This window comes from Cetorhinus maximus, chromosome 15 (assembly GCF_964194155.1).
Source record: "Cetorhinus maximus chromosome 15, sCetMax3.hap1.1, whole genome shotgun sequence".
Classification (NCBI taxonomy): Eukaryota; Metazoa; Chordata; class Chondrichthyes; order Lamniformes; family Cetorhinidae; genus Cetorhinus; species Cetorhinus maximus.
In genome coordinates this window covers 88,631,266-88,648,133 of record NC_135893.1, presented here as the reverse complement: position 1 = coordinate 88,648,133, position 16,868 = coordinate 88,631,266, and the positions used below count along the sequence as shown (strand labels likewise).

The 16,868-nt window shown below is 46.0% G+C and overlaps 1 protein-coding gene and 1 long non-coding RNA gene across 3 annotated transcripts in view; one reads left to right on the top strand and one right to left on the bottom strand.

The window, feature by feature from the left end:
• Nucleotides 1-16,868, top strand: part of LOC144690960 (arf-GAP with dual PH domain-containing protein 1-like) — a 115,985-nt gene that overhangs the window by 32,080 nt on the left and 67,037 nt on the right. For both annotated transcript variants that reach the window (XM_078558892.1, XM_078558893.1), the window contains exons 2-4: nt 7,671-7,801; nt 9,395-9,486; nt 16,333-16,415. In XM_078558892.1, coding sequence (XP_078415018.1) covers nt 7,671-7,801; nt 9,395-9,486; nt 16,333-16,415 — 306 coding nt within the window. The remainder of the gene's footprint in view (nt 1-7,670; nt 7,802-9,394; nt 9,487-16,332; nt 16,416-16,868) is intronic.
• Nucleotides 16,632-16,868, bottom strand: part of LOC144690961 (uncharacterized) — a 54,718-nt gene continuing 54,481 nt past the window's right edge. Inside the window, exon 4 of the long non-coding RNA XR_013578997.1 lies at nt 16,632-16,647. This is a non-coding gene — a long non-coding RNA (uncharacterized LOC144690961). The remainder of the gene's footprint in view (nt 16,648-16,868) is intronic.

The window sequence follows — 16,868 nt, the reverse complement described above, 5'->3', positions numbered from 1 at the left end:
CACCTGGGGTCAAATGTGACACTAAAGTTGTGAACAGACTGGCTTAACCTCAGATTGTTCCCAAAGAGGAGAATGAGTAGCAAAATCAAGAGTTTGGAGTGGGGACTGAAATGATGGCTTTAGCCTAAAGGAGATTTTGGTCCAATAAGGTTCCTATGGATTTGTAGTAACTAACCTGCTCGCATGCTGAACAGGCTCTGGTTGTGTTTTGACGAGCTCTGCTTACAAAGGATTAACACTGAATCCATTTACGTTTTAATTTGTCCTGATTTTTTTTTAAAAAGGGGAGATGCACTTTCTCAGTGTTACAGAGTTGAGTGTGTGGCCTGACATTTTGTGTTTATAACCTTTTTATGATACATCAACCCCATGAACTGTGTGCTTGGCATAAAACCATTTGCTTAGGCCCAGTATACAGAGGGCATTTGGGTGATGGGGATCGCACAGCTGTTACTCAGTCTGCCCCACTGTCCTTTCTGTACTGATCCAAAAGGGATTAGTTACACCCCAGGACAATAGTAAATGATGGGAAGTAGATTTTCTTAAACAAATCAAATCATTAACCTACGCCACCATTTATTCAGTTTAGTAAACTACGCCTATCATACAAATTATTAATATATCTGGAATTTAATATGCTGATTGCCAATTTTCCCAAAATTCATTTAGATTATTAAACCACCTAAGAATTCATTACATAATTTATTAATGTACCGTATAATCTATTCTGTGAATTATTAATGTACTCCATAAATTATTATAAAAATGGTACTACATTAATTAGACCTCTAGAACTCCATTACCACCACATTGAATTAGCCATCAACAGAGTGTGACGTGTAGTAAGCTGGCAGGGTAAATTACACGGGCCATATCTTGGGACCGTAACTAAAATTATTCACTGGGCAGCTGCTTAAGAAGCAGCGAGCTATATTACAGACAATGAAGTAATGGCTCGGAACTGGTAAGAATCAGTAGCTGGGAAAAGGCTATTTACAGTCAGCGAGGAGGATTGCCTTTAGAATGGCAAATGTTCATTGAACAGGTAAAGCTAAAAGATGAATTGGGAAGGTCTGCAGAGAAGTGGCATTTATACATCCATATCTTGCGAATTTAGACAGGTGGAACTGCTGACTCCTCCCTTCATAACTCTCCTGAACAATTGAATATCTTCTCTTTCTTGCTCCCCTTCATCCTCAACAGTAGATTTTCTCCTCTGCTTAAGGCTTTGGCTACCTACTGAATGCAGATCACATGCACGCTGTCGCGTATGTTTTTCTTCCAGTACTTCATCCAGATAATTATTATATCAAAAAAGACTTGCATTTGTATGGCACCTTTCACAACCTAAGGATATCCCAAAGCGCTTTACATTCAATGAGGTACTTTTGAAGTGTAGCCACTGTTACAATGTAGGGAAAGTGACAGCCAATTTGGGCAGAATAAGCCTCCCACAAACAGCAATGTGATAATGATCTGATAATTTGTTCTTTTAAATGTTGATTGGTCAGGACATGAGAGAGAACTCCCTGCTGTTCTTCTGAAATAGTGCAGTGGGATGTTTTCCACCCACCTGAGATGGACTTCAGTTTAATGTTATGTCTGAAAGACAGCACCTTTTTTTTGATTCTTTCATGGGATGTGGGCATCACTGACCAGGCCAATATTTGTTGCCCATCCCAAATTGCCTGTGAGAAGCTGGTGGTGAGCTGCCTTCTTGAACTGCTTCAGTCCATGTGGTGTAGGTACACCCACAGTGCTGTTAGGGAGGGAGTCCCAGGATTTTGGTCCAGCAACAGTGAAGGAACAGCGATACCGTTCCACGTCAGGTTGGTGAACGGCTGAGGGAAACTTGCAGGTGGTGCTGTTCCCATATTTCTGCTGCCTTCATCCTTCTAGGTGGTAGGGGTCATGCTCCATGATTCCCACTGTCTTAAATTCTGCCCCTGGTAAAATTGTTCACTCAGCGTGCAGGCGTGTGCCCAACGTGCTCGAGCGTAAAATAGCGCGCGATATTTCGCTCGGCAGGCGCATGCGGGAGTTGGAGCCGTTCCCGTCATCAATTATGAGACCCATTAAGAACATTAAGAAGGCAATTGAGCTGTATTTTGTGTTGCCCATGTGATTTCACGCTCATCGCATGGGCAAAACAGGCAGGAGGGCAGCCAACAATTTCAAAAACCTCGTCCAAGGGCGAGATAAAAAGGGTCAGTGGCATTGCCAGTGTGAGTAGCGAGGAGTTTTGAAGATCGGTTGCTACTTAGCAGCTTCATCTCTCTTTGGGACAACATTCTCAGCATTTCCAGGCTTCATTTTGGGACTTATTGGTGTCTGCAAGGCCCCAGAAGGATACGGAACATGTGTACCCTTCCAGGTATCAGCCAGCCTTCCTTTACCCTGGGAATGGGGATTGTGGTCTCTGCTGGTGGCACCTCCTCCTCTGAGGAGGAAGGGAGGGACAGGAGGGAGAGGAGGCCAGGTGTCCCAATGCAGCTTCCAGGGGAGTGAACTGTGGGAGGAGAGGTGCAGGTACAAGGGGCACAGGGCCAGAAGGTAGTCTAAGGCAGAAGGGGGTCACAGAAGACACCACTATCCTGCTGCCAGGGTTTACAGGCAGCGATACAGCTACCTCTAAAATGTCTGAGGTGCAATGCTGAAGGAGGCACTGCTTCTCCAGGGAGACTGTGACCTCCATTTGCCAGATGATCGGGCCTGAGATCAGCTCCGACTGTATGGGTGGATACCCCATGCCAGTGGCTCTGACGGTCCCAACTCCTCAACTCCTATGCCTCCGGCTCTTTCTTGGGGTCAGTGGGGGAATCTCCCAGTTAGCTGTCCACAGTCGTCAAGCTGGTGACAGAGAAGTTCTGTTCAGGCAGATCCTGACCTTTTTTATTCTTTACCGTAAGGATGAGGCCAACCAGGCTGAGCGAGCCAGAGGCTTTGCTGCGATTGCTGGGTTCCCCCGTGTCCAGGGTGCAATCGACTGCACACGTGGCCATCAAGGCGCCAGCGGGTCAGCCGGGTGCCTTCGTCAACAGGAAGGGATTCGACTCTCTGAATGTGCAGATAGTGTGTGATCGCAAGATGCAGATTTGCAAGTCTGTGCAACGTACCCTGGCAGCTCCCATGACGCTTACAGCCTGAGACACTCCCAGGTGCTGGGGCTCTTCAGTGCTCCAGCCCGAGTGGATGGGTGGCTGCTGGATGACCAGGGCTATCTGTTGAAAAGGTGGCTCATGACGCCTCTCTGCCACCCAAGAACAGGCAGAGCAGCGTTACAATGAGTCATACCTCCACAAGGGCGGTGGTAGAGAGGACCATAGATCTCAAGATGTGCTTCCGATGCCTGTACCGTTCAGGGGGAGCACTACAATAACCCCCGGAGCGACTGTCAGTGTCCGTGGTTGCATGCTGTGCTCTCCACAATCTGGCACTGGCAAGGAGGGGATGCACTGGGAGAAGAGGATGTTGACACAGCTGCACAGGCCACAGATGATGAATCCAGTAGTGAATCAGAAGAGGAGAACGGTGAGGAGAACACTGAGGGCGTGGGGGCAGACCTTGGTTACCTCCAGGGAGGGAGGGACACCTTGATTCATCGTTCCTTCAGCTAGGCTACCAAAGATCTGCTTCCACCTCACACCAGGACTGCCGCCTCCATCCCGGAGTCTGAAATGACCCTTTCGTTTGAACCCAAAGTCCACTCAATGCCTGGGCAATAAGGTATCCAGCCACTCACGTCCAGCATTACTTACTGGCGTACCCTGCACCAGAAAGGAAAATGGTGAAGCATACTCAGGCCATCAGAACCAAAGCAAATTTAATGTTATTGTCACATTGAAAGCATAATGACATTACCATTACTGGTATTGACGTTCACACCAGCAGACATATAAACTGAACATGAATGAGGAGAAAATCACTCGTGAACTGTCCCTCTCGTATTCATGGTGCCTTTAACTTATGTTTGCGAGTGCTACAGCTTGGTGTCCACCCCTCACTGGCACCGGCGTTGGAGACAGCCTGCTGACTCTGCTGTCTTGTTGGCCTTGATGATCTTGGCGGTTGTCCTCTGGCCAGTGGAGCCTGTGCTGGTCCCACCTGGGAGGGAGCAGCCAGTGCCATTGCTGGTATCTCCCCAGTCATTGCAGCCTCATCAGATGCGACGGTCACTGGCAGAGGGGCGTTGGAGCTGCTGCTGTCATCCAGAGCGCCCTGAGAGGAACCCACAGAGACTAGAAGCAGCTTGTGCGCCAACGTGAGGTCACTCTGGACTTCCCTGCTCACCATGGATGGACGGGCACCTAGCTGGGATACTGGGTGCCTCATCCATCTCCCACGCTCACACTGACCACCTGAGGTCATTACCTGTGTGAGGGCTTGCAGGTCCGAGCAGAACCCCAGGAACCCCTCATTCTGTCCCTGGAGCTGCCTCTCCATGAGAGTCACCACTTTCTCAATGAAGGAGACAGTGCGCTCGGCCATGAGGGTCAACGAGGTGCTCATGCTCCGCATGGACTCCTCCACAATGGAGACCATGGCACGTTCATGGCACGTTGACCCTCATGGATGTGTGCCACATCCTGCTGGATATCCAGCATCTGCCACCTAATGGACAACTCCAGGAGCTGCTCATCTGCCTTCAACTGAGCAACATCCTGGTCTCCAACTGCTGGCGCCCTGGGCACTCTCTGCCTGCACTTCAAACAAGTGTGAATTGCCCTATCCAATGTGCACCAACATTCTAGCCACTGATCTAATGTCCACCGAGTTGCTGGTAACTGCGCTGATGCCTGGTTCAGAGAGCGGGTGTGACTCAGGTGCAAATGAAGCCTGGTGGTCCTCCGGCACCAGGGGCAGCCCTTAGGGATCCAGAGAGCGAGTGTGTGCTGGTGAACCTCAAAGGGAGAAGGACATGTCATTAGTTAAAGTCATCTCTGTGTCACTGTGCATGCCAGGCACCCTGGTGAGACAATGGAGATCTGCATTATGGTGCCATCGTCTTTCAATAATCAACGGGGATTCCAGGTTTGAGGCTCCCACCAATGAAGAGACTACATTCGAATGGTTGTACAATCCAAACTCACCTCTGTGAACTGCACCCTTACCTTCGTCTGACACCCCAGCCTCTCCACGCCTTATTGCACGGGCAGTGTGCTGCCTCTCCAGCTCAAGAGCGTTCTACTCGAACTTGGTGAGCAGCAGCAGGCTGGGTGGGCCTCAACCTGTCCATGACCTCTCCAATTAGTTATGGCTTGTCTTCTCCTGAAAGAACAGAGGAGCATTGACAAGTCCGCTCTCTACATGCAGCGCCATTGCAGCCTGGCCAACCCCAGCTGAGGAACACATCGCACGGTACATCCGAGTCGTGGTCCTCAAGCTGCAAGGCACTCAGGCCAAGCAACCAGGGCACACCCCCTTGGTCAGCTCTTGCATCACTGACATTTGGCATTCGGACTCTAGGGCCCCTGAGGCCCACGGGGCAGACAGCCACGCCTTATCACGTGCACACTGACCCATCCCAACGTGGTATTCTCCCTGAGCGCATCAGGTCGTTGAACCTCTTCCGACACTGCACCCACGTGCGCTGCACCATTTCATGGCTGCTCACCAGCACTGCCACCTCCTCCCATGCCCTCTTTGTGAGGCGCAGTGGCCGCCTCCTCCCAAATCTGGGGATAAGGGTGTCCCTCCCGGCAGCTGCCACCTCCTGGAAAACCATGAGGCACTCATCCAAAAAGCGGGGGGAGGGGGGGCCAAGAGCCTACCTAACCTGCCCTCCCGCCTGTCCTGTCCAGCCGCACTCGACTCCATAACTGGAATATTGACAAAGCAGAGGAGACGTTCTTCCTTGGCAGCCTTCCAGGGGCTGCCTGTGCCATAGTTGAAATGGCTGCCGGGTTGCCATTGGACCCGGTGGCTGACAGGTCCCTGCCTGCCCCTTCCTGACCAGTGAGGAGCTACGTTTCATGCTCAACGGGCCTTAATTGCCCGCCGAGCGTGAAATCGCAGTCGGGGGGCCGATCGCAGGCGGCAGGCTGTTTCCCGGCCGCTCCAGGGCCCGCCAACCATGCCTGCCCGCCGACATCTAAATTCTGGCCCAGGGCTCTTTGATGCCCCATCAAATGCTGCAGTGATGTCCAGGGCAGAAACTTATAACTCCCCTCGAGTTCAGCCCTTTTTTGTCTGTGTTTGCACTAAGGCTGTAATGAGGTCAAGAGCTGAGTGCCCCTGGTGAAACCCAAGCCAAGCGTCAGTGAGCAGGTTACTGCTGAGTAACTGTTGCTTGGTAGCACTGTCGACAACATCTTCCATCACTTTTCTGATGAGTGAGAGGAAGCTGATGGGGCGGTAATTGGCTACATTGGATTTGTCCTGCTTTTTGTGGACAGGTAATACCTGGGCCATTTTCCACTTTGTCTGGGTAGATGCCAGTGTTGTAGCTGTACTGGAACGGCTTGGTTGGGTGTGTGGCTGGTTCTGGAGCACAAGTCTTCAGCACCACAGCCAGTATGTTTTCAGGGTTCATGGTCTTTGCTGTATCCAGTCCTTTTAAGCTGTATCACGTAGAGTGAAACAAGTTGAATGAAGATTGGCATCCGTGATGTCATTGACCTCATGAAGTGTACGAGATGGACCATTCACTTGGCACTTCTGGCTGAAGATTGTGGCAAATGTTTCAACCTTATCTTTTGCACGGATGTGCTGGGCTTCCCCGTCATTTGAGGATGACGATATCTATGGAGCCGCCTCCTCCTCCTCTTCCAGTTGTTTAATTGTCCACCACCATTCTCGATTGGATGTGGCAGGACTGCAGAGCTTAGATCTGATCTGTTAAGCTGAAAATATAGGGATATACTTCTGGCTGATAAGCATCTGAAAAGAGGAAATGTGGTTAATGTGTGGTGGAGCATCCTTGGTCTGCAGACTTATTTCATGGCTTATTTTGAGCTGTCTGATCTGTGTTTGTACTGTACCACATAGCAATAAGATCACTGAACTAATGAGGAAATGGCACCCAGGGCAATGCAGCACTCCTTCAGCAGTTCACCAGATTACATGACCAGGCTACTGATGGGAGGTTACAAACCCACGAGACAAGATTGAGCATCAGCTTGGCTGAGTAGATAGCAGAGTTAGGAATTCTATGATTGGCCTCAGTAACCCTGTGCAAGAATGGATGGACGTGTGTGGACACATTGGACAAGCATAGGATCGAAGGTAGCTGAGGTGTCCTCATGCTGGCATGGTCTTCTGACACACGTTAACCAGACTCAAACATGAAGAATGGCATCTTTGCACAAAGGATAATAAAAATTTAAACCTCTCTCTCTCTCTCTCCCCCTAAAAAGCTGTTGAGGTCAATTGACAATTTCAAAACTGAAATGGGTAGGTCTTTGGCTTAAGGGTATGAAAGAATATGAAACCAGAGTTGGTAAATGGATTAGAGAAAGCCATAATCTAATTGAATGGCTGAATAAGCTTGATGGGCTGAATGGCCTTCTATACTCCTAATTACTGAGCTATTGCATGAGGATCTGCTGCCTATATTTCAGTGCCTTAAGAGAAAGAGAATATTGATTTGAAAAACAAAAGGGAATAATACTGCATCATGGCTCCCATTGATAAATTATACTTCATGTAAACTTTACTCTATTATTTTTCAGATCGCGACTGGGCATCTTACACTCTTGGAGTTTTTATCTGTTTAAATTGTTCAGGAATTCATCGAAATATCCCTCAAGTTAGCAAAGTGAAATCTGTTCGGTTAGATGCCTGGGAGGATGATGAAGTTAAGGTAGGTGTTTGAGTCAAAATACAATGATAATTCTGTCTGACTGAGATTGGGAATTCAGCTTGAAATAAACATAGATATATCAAGTTTTGAGCAAAACACTTATTAGAGCTTAACAGCATCCTATAAATTATGATAATTCTAAAATACTTTTAGCCTCACTGTGCTACTGATGCAGACTAATTTCCCCCCTCCATGTGTGACCCACACCCATCCCATGCAATGATGTTGTCCATCAATCCATTGTCTATGGCAGTGCAATTATGATTTAGGAATAAATCAGCCGTGTTTTCTGATACTCAAGCTTATGTGAAATGCACAAGAAATATATAGAAAGTGAGGCATGAATGTTGATTAAATGTGGGCGCTCTGTTGTTGAGCATATTCAAAACAGAGGTTGATAAATTTTTAGGAACTTTTAGGGATATGGGGATAGTCCAGGAAGGTGGAGTTGAGGTAGAAGATCGACCGTTATCTTGTTGTATGGTGGAGCAGACTTAAAAGACTAAATGGCCTAATCCATTCCTATTTCTTATGTACAAAGACCTCTACTTATTACACCTTCTTAGAAGATATAAAAATAATAAGGATTTAGCGTATGGACATCAACCCAGGGTTAGTCATTTGTGCGTGTCTGAATGTCACATCCTGAAGAGTGAGCCTGACACCAGCCCTTATTAGCCACTGATATCAGGATTGTCACCCCTCCATGATTGCCCTCAAATCTCCAGGAATTGAAGACTAATCTCCAGGGCACAGCTGTGAGCCACCCAGGAGAAACATCGTTGAAGCAACCGAGTATTATGGCTTTTTAAAAACCTTTCTTCGGATGTTTTTGCCTCTATTTATAAAACTATTGGATGTGGGAGGAAAGAAAAAAGGCTGACTGTTCAGAATCATCCCATTGGGTCATGAAGCGTCTGTTCACTTTCCGACCGACCAATGGCAGGAGTGTGGGGTAGGATGTTTGGAGGCCAGAAGTTTTGTGATGGCACTTCCAGAAATATGCCCAGCCAGAGTTGAGAATCTTAAACTGATTGTGGCTCACCCAGTGAGCTATTCAAAGAGCACTTGCAACAAGCTGGAAATGAATCTTGTTGGGTATGGTAGCGTGTGATTGTTACTGGACTAGTAATCCAGAGTTATAATCAAACCCCACAAAGGCAGCTGGAGAATTCAATTCAATTGATTAAATTTGGAATAAAATGCTAGGATCAGTAATGGTAGCCATGAAACTACCACACTGTCATAAAAGCCCATCTGGTTCATTGTTATCCTTTTAAGGGAAGGAATTCTTCTGGCTATGTGACTTCAGACCCACAACAATGTAGTTAATTCTTAATTGCCCTCTGAAATCATCTAGCAAGCCACTTCGTTGTGTTCAAGAAGGGAGCTCACCAGCACCTTCTCGAGCACAATTGGGGATGAGGCAAACAATTGCCAGTATCGTCCACAACCTGTGAGTGAATAAAAAGTTTGCACACCAGTTTTCTTGACTGTATAATTGATAATGCTGTGGGGAAATCAATAATTCATGTGATCTCTGAACTCAAATGAAAAATCATTGATTCAAAACTCTGTTGTTTTCTCTTGTAGTTTATGGCCTCTAATGGGAACAGTGCAGCCAAAGCAAAGTATGAGTCGAAGTTCCCGGCATTTTATTACAGACCAACATTTATAGATTGTCAGTAAGTAATGCAGTTAATAAGTAAAATTTTCTCTTGATTGTTCTGGTTGCATAATGTCAACGAAAGGGAGCATGTCATCAGGTCTTAACCTGATTAGTTGTCTGTCTTTTGGATAAGATGTTAGAAACAACATCTATCCCCTCAGGTGGATGTAAAAAATTCATGTTTCAAAGAAGCGTAGGGGAGTTCTCCCCAGTGCCCTGGCCAATATTTACCTCTCAACCCAACATCAAGAAAAAGGATTATCTGTTCATTATATCAGAGCTGTTTGCGGGACCTTGTGGCTACCATGTTTTATTTGCATTACAAGAGTGACTAAACATGAAAGTGCTTGGTTGGCTGGCTGTAAAGTGCTCTGGGATGTCCAGAGGTCACGGAAGGTGCTATATAAATGTAAGCTCTTTCTTTATAAATTCCCTAAATATTCCTCCTTACCAAGAGTGAATTTATAAAGAGCATGTTCCGCTCATCAAGGATCGGTTTCCGTTAGAGAGACTCCTATTGATTGTTGGACATGTGATCTTGCTGTACTACTAACACATAAAGACTTAGTAGATTGGTTATCATCAGACCTACACCCTCGCTTTGCCCTGTGGCTTTCAAAAGTATGTTTCCGAACCCCTCTCTTTTTCTCAATTTAAAATGATTTTCTGAGTATTGGGTTTATAGATGTACAAGGAGATTTGCTTCAAACGTTTTCTGTTAAATCTCATATATATCATTGCTTTTATTTGGGAGGTGGGGAATTGCAATGACCGCTTTGGAACTGAGCTGTACAGAGCAGAAAGATCCCAAGTTCAGCTCTTGGGACTATGGGTGGGATTTCCCAGCCCCGCTCACCGCCGGGATCGTCCAGTCCCGCTGAAAGTCGAGGGACTTTTTGGCTGGGCTACCACATCGCCTGCGGCAGGTCCTGCCACAGCAGGGCCGGAAAATCCTTGCCTATGTATCAGCTGATCACAGCAGTGGTGGACAGGATGGCTATCCCAAGCCTGTGTTCCCATTCATGGTCGCCAAACCACTGAAAAATTGTGGGAGGGAATGTTTGATTCATTGTTATTGTGAGTGTGCATTGGTGGTCTTGTATTCCGCCCCCCTCCATAAGCATGAATTCATCGAAAACTCTGCTGCCTGTATCCTAGCTCACACCAAGTGCTGTTCGCCCATCACCCCTGTGCTCACTGATCTACACCGGCTCCCAGTCCAGCAACACCATGATTTTTAACATTCTCATTCTTGTTTTCAAATCCCTCCATGGTGTCTCCCCCTCCCTATCTCTGCAATAATCTCCAGCCCCCAAAACCTGCCAAGGTATCTGCGCTCCTCTGATTCTGACCGGTGGAGCATCCCTGATTTTAATCGCTCCATCATTAGTGGCCATGCCCTCAGCTGCCTGGGTCCTAGGCTCTGGAATTCCCTCTCTAAATCTCTCTGCCTATCTCATCCTCATTCGCATTATGTCTGAATAAACACTCCAAGTTACACTCAAGTGTATTAGCTGCTTTTATGTTGAACTCTGGAGGGAAGTGTAACATAAGGAGCCTCTTGGAGTGTAATTACCCTAGTGCACTCACTTCCATCTGCAGGATCTTGTGTTCAATCAACAGTATATAAATGCAGTCCTTGTAACTTGCCCCAGGCCAGTTAGCTTGGTTGGCTAGATGGCTAGTGTGTGGATTAAATTAGTGCCAACAGAATGGCGTTCAATTTCCTCATTCCAGCTGAAGTAGATTTGGGGCCTGCCGCCTCGCCCCGCCCACAGTAAAAACCATGGCACTTTGCTGTGTTTTAATAATCACCAAGGACCTATCTTTGGGCAGAGAACTCGAAGAAGAACTGCGCCCATTTCCCCCGAATGTCAAAATGAAAATAACCACCTTTGAGTGAGCTGGGTTAGCTGGCTTTTAAGAGAAGCATTCACTAAAGAAATTCAGCAACTATGTCATAAAATAAAGTGATGAGGAATAAACTGCAGCTGTAATAGCTACCTACATATCCAAATGCTATATGGAGATTTCCTCGACCTTTGACAATATCTTTGAGTAAGATTCAGTGGGTGAGCTGGGACTAATAATGGGATCAGTTGCTGGGAACAACTTCAGTCTTGATTCACCCGGTCTCACATTTTCCTCAGGGATAGGAAAGAAGGTGCAGTGGTAGGGTTCCCTACCTCTGAGCCAGAAGCTCCAGGTTCAAGTCCCATGGCCATGGAAGGTGAATTCATAATGTGGCCAGGCAGGTTGATTATCAAACTTCAAATCATTCCAATACATCCATGGCAGACAGTAAGAGAGCACTATGGGGCATCCAGAGGTCACGAAAGGCGCTATAGAAACGCAAGTTCTTTTGTTAGTGGCTGTCTTTACTCCGAAATGTTGCTAGCATCAGATTGGCGATGGTGCACATCTGGAGACTGTGAAAGTATCTTAGAGGCCGAAGTGTATTAAAATTGTGGCATGTCTGTTTAGTTATTTGGAGCATTCGATCATCCATATGAAATGCTTTATCCTGTACTAAAGCATTTCCTGACTAGAATTGTTCAGGGTGATGGCTGGTAAATTACATGGGGCCTAATGTGGGTGCTTTGCACAACATCATCTGTCTCTGATTAGCATGGCACTGGGTTTCGGTACTGAGTGAAATGCTACCATTAGGCCCTGTTTATGTGAAGCGGGTGTTGAAAAAGGAAGTGGTAGAGAATTGTTTATTATGCATTGTTCAGTCTGAGGGAGCAGTCATGGTTTCATATTATTGGTGTGAGGCTAAGCAAAGCTTTGGACGTACTGTGTGAGATGCAGTGCCAGGCTCAGCATTGCCAGACTCATCAACTTGCAAATTTTTGAACTGGATTCTGCAGTGTATTTATTAGAAACTAGACCACAGCTTGGGTGGTAAGATACTGCACACAATGCTGTTTTTGTCTTGTGCTGGTCTGAGATTTTATTCTTTGATAATTATTTCCATGTGGTTAACTGATGTAGACCAACTCTCATTACCTGGACCTTGTTGGCTTTTAGGCAGCACGACACTAGCAGACCATTTTTAACCATCAACTTTTTAAACCGCAGGCACATCAAGTCAATAAAGGGTTTGAAGCGCTTGCAGGAAAAAGTCCAGTTTTAATAAACCTCTCATGGTCCCCACATCTCCAAGCTTTTCAACATTTATTTTGCAAAGCCATTGCGGGATATTAAGTGAAAGGGTGCATTCCACAGCTCAAGGGAACTTGCGCAGTTATTCGAGACTTGAAAGGGAGTAGATAAATTGCAATCTTTTGGGTCAGTCTCTCTCTGGATAGAGAGCCAGCCTTGAGCTTAGATTGCCCTGCCTTTCGCCAGGAGGTGATGAATATATGTAGCAACTTTCTACGAATTTTGGAGGAGGTGGGTCACGACCAGGGGAAGTGAAATGTTTGACAGAGCAAGTGGTCGAGGTTATATGAGACAACTTGTACTTGTATAGCACTTCTAACATAAACTGTCCAGAGGAGCTTCCCGTATGATGCCGATCCACATTTGGAGATGTTAGGATAGATGACCAGAAGCCTGGTCATAGAGCTGGGGCTTAAGGAGCGTTTTAAAAGGGGGAAAGTGAGGTAGAGAGGCAAAGAAGTTTAGAGGAAGGAATTCTGAAGCTTGGGGCCCAGGCAATGAAAGATGCAGTCACCAATGATGGAGCGATTAAAATCAGAAATACACAGAGGCCAGAATTAGAGGAGAGCAGATATCTTGGAGGGTGAAAGTCTGGAGGAGATTACAGAAATAATGAGAGGTGAGGCCATGGGAAGATTTGAAAACGAGGATGAGAATTTTAAAGTCAGTTCATTGCTTGATTGGGAGCCAATGTAGGTCGGCGAGCACAGGCGTTGGAGAATGGACTTTGTTCAAGTTTAGACACAGGCAGCAGAATTTTGGATCACAAGTTTATGGGAGATAGCATAACGTAATTCTAAACTTCGAGACTGACCAATTGAAGCTTCTCTTCGCAAAAATCTCTATCTCAGGATAGAGTAATGTGATTAATTTGGGACATGGTGTGTGGTGAGTTTAGCAAGCCTGGAAGGAGCAGGTGGTCATGGACACATGGTTCCCAAAGCTCCCTACCACTGGGTGTTTCCCTGCCTCATGCCTGGCATCAGTTGTAGACTCATTGCTAGAGATTGATTGATTGCTGTGATTAGTCAGCAAATCCGATATATTGCAACATGGGATTGCCAGGATGGTAGAAGTTGAACCAGATGGACCTTGGTCTGTTTTCATCAAGTAAAACCTATGTTTCCAACTGAAATGGACTCTCAATCCTGTAGATTCCTGAATTCCCATGACGAAGTTCCTCAACAGCTTCTATCCTGATTGTCAAAATTTTTGAAAAATACTTGATCACCAACAATATTCACAGCCTATTTCACTTTTGTTAAAGCTAGAAATTCCAAAGTGTGATATTAGAAAAGTGATGCTGGTTGTGTCTACAAAACTGCTGTCTTTACTGTAAAAAGGTTAAGTAGTCAAGAAAGCAAAGAAAGAAATTCATTATGAACCTCAGTGTACTAAAGGCAGTAAGCATGGTATGTCATTGCGGCCTCAACAGACAACAGCTGGGGAGCACAAACATATCGACAACTGCACTCTCCCGAAATCATTCAGTGTAGCCTCATTGCTGACCACACACATCTCTCTCATCCGAAAGGAAGCTCAAGCCCAAATTCTCCTTTTGGAAAAAAAAGGCCATTGTGGAATTGAACACATTCATGGGTCGTCAGACGGTGCCAATGTCAATTCTAATCCTAATTTCCTGTCAGCATCTAAATCTACTGTGCAGTTGATATTCTTTCAGCATTTTCATCAGCATGACCCTGTGGTATAGTTCACTACCGACCCAATGTTAAACCACTGTGGTCTTGCACTTCCTTTGACATTTAGCATGCACGGACATCTCATTGTGGCTATTTGCCAATAATTGGGTGCAACATGAATTTCTGATGAGTAATGTCTGAGCTGATAAATACATAGCATAAGAAATAGGAGCAGGAGGTGGCCATTTGGCCCATTGAGCCTGCTCCGCCATTCACTAATAATATGGCTGATCTGATTGTGGTCCTAACTCCACTTTCCTGCTTGCACCTCATAACCCTCGACTCCCTTGTTGATCAAAAATCTGTCCAACTCAGCTTTGAATAGATACAATGACCAAACCTCCACTGCTCTCTGGGGTAGAGAATTCAAAAGACTCACGATCCTCTGGGAGAAGGAATTCCTCCTCATCTCCATCTTAAATGAGAAACCCCTTTATTTTTTTAAACTGTACCCCTTAGTTCTAGATTCCCCCATGAGGGGAAACGCCCTCTCAGCAGCTACCCTATCAAGTCCCCTCAGTTTCAATAAGATCACCTCTCATTCTTCTAAACTCCAATGAGTATAGGCCCAACCCATATCTTCATCTTTATAAAATTCAACAATTTGTTTCCAAATTCCCCTTCTCTTCCCTTCCCCCAGCCCCTCCCCACCACCAACCCAAGCTGCCATACCATTCTGTTACTGTAATATCATGGAATTGGATATTATATTGGTGGCAACCACCTCTCATTGAGAGTTTAATGCAGGGGCTCTGTTATCTGGTCCCCCCACCCCATAGATTTAGTTGTGACAATGTCAGTTGAGGCAGGGGTTTAAATGGATAGTCTGGCTCCTCCACCCAACACCTCCCAGCAAGACAGCAAGAGCTTCATTACAAATTTGAAAGCTTGGTAAGTGCATTGTTACAATTGGAAATTGGAGTCATAATGGAATCGGGGTGTATAAATTGAGCAACAGTAAAATTTACCCGTGAAGAATGGGCAAAGTTGGCACTTTGAGGAAATAATCATAACTCTTCAGCTATTTTTATAGGTCCCAACAGGGGGTCGGTGTCAGGATCTGGACAGGAACGGCTGGTTAAACTCAAGTTGGGCTGCTTTAGATCAGGAAGCGTGTCTACGAGGAGTTGGGGAGCAGGAATGGCTAATGGGGCTAAAGAAAGCTGACAGTTTCATAGTGGGACTGCAGAAAGGCACAACTTGGGTCAGGTACAAGCAGGGAGAGAGGGACGGGGAAAGCACTCGGGGCTAAGGTCAGCTTGGGTCAAGTGTGGGAGTAAGCCTTAAAAGGTTAGCCAATGGGAATGGTTCATCCTGTAATTCATAAGTGCCAAGCTATGTGGAGTGTACAGCACAGAAAAAGGCCATTTGACTCAACTGTGGCCTATGCCTGGTCAGCAACGAGCATGCACTAAAAAAGGTTTTGTAAGGTTGCTGAAGTTGACATTGTGTTCCCCTGCTGCTTTTTGCATAAGCAGCGTTGACGTGACAGGCTTACTGCTCCTATTACACAAACTGAGTTAGTATGAATTTACTTTGTTGGCCATCTTTATTTTAAAGTAGCCAACAGAGCTACTTTGTGGAGACGTATCAAAATAACAGGCGGTACAATTTCCAGTTATCAATCCTCCAGGTTTTCCCCTGGCCTCTTGAGGAGTCTCAGAGGTTAGTCAAATAGTGAGTGGAACTACGCAATTTGCTGTGCAAGCCATGTCACAGCACCACCTGGTGGCAGCAGGCCTGCAGCTGACCTGTCACAGTTGACATAGGCTTTCTTAATGCATTTTATGTCAAATCCTGACAAACCAAAAGTTGTACAGAAAATACATGCAAATTCGAAAGAGGTAGTAGATAGATACAAACAAAGCACAAAATTTGCTGCAAGTAGAAAACAGATGTTGGTGCAATTATCTTATTTACCAATTACACTGAACAATGAAGCCCTCGGCAGTCTCCTTTTTCAATTCTCAGACACCTAACTCCTTGCTTTTCAGAGTGCTTCGGGAACAATGGATTCGTGCCAAATATGAAAGAAAGGAATTTATCTGCATCGAGAAACAAGAGCCTTACTCTGCAGGTAGGAAAGGCTTTTTATCTCCAAGTAACAGGATCCAGTAAATGCAGAAGGTGTCTTGGGTCTACCTTCAGGTGCTTGACCTTCTGGGGAGCCCATCCAGTTCCCAGTGTGTCAGGGTGCAGGACTGTCCCTTTGCGAAACCATCTCGATGTTTAAGATAAATGTAAAGATTTCTGAAAATACTGGCATGGGACTGAAATAGCAGCGTCCAATTGAGAGAGAGAGGTGTAACCTAAAAGGGTGTGAAAGAAGCACACATCACTATAATCACCCCTTTAATAAATTCCACTTGCCAAAAAAAGAGACATGCTATCAAAGCTTTTTGTCTTGCAATCCATCAGGACAGTTCGCAAGATTACCAACAACAGTTTATACTGCATGAGAAGAGAATGCTGCTGGTTGGACTCTTGATTGGTAGAGACGTTGCATGGCGAATACACTAGGGAACAGTTA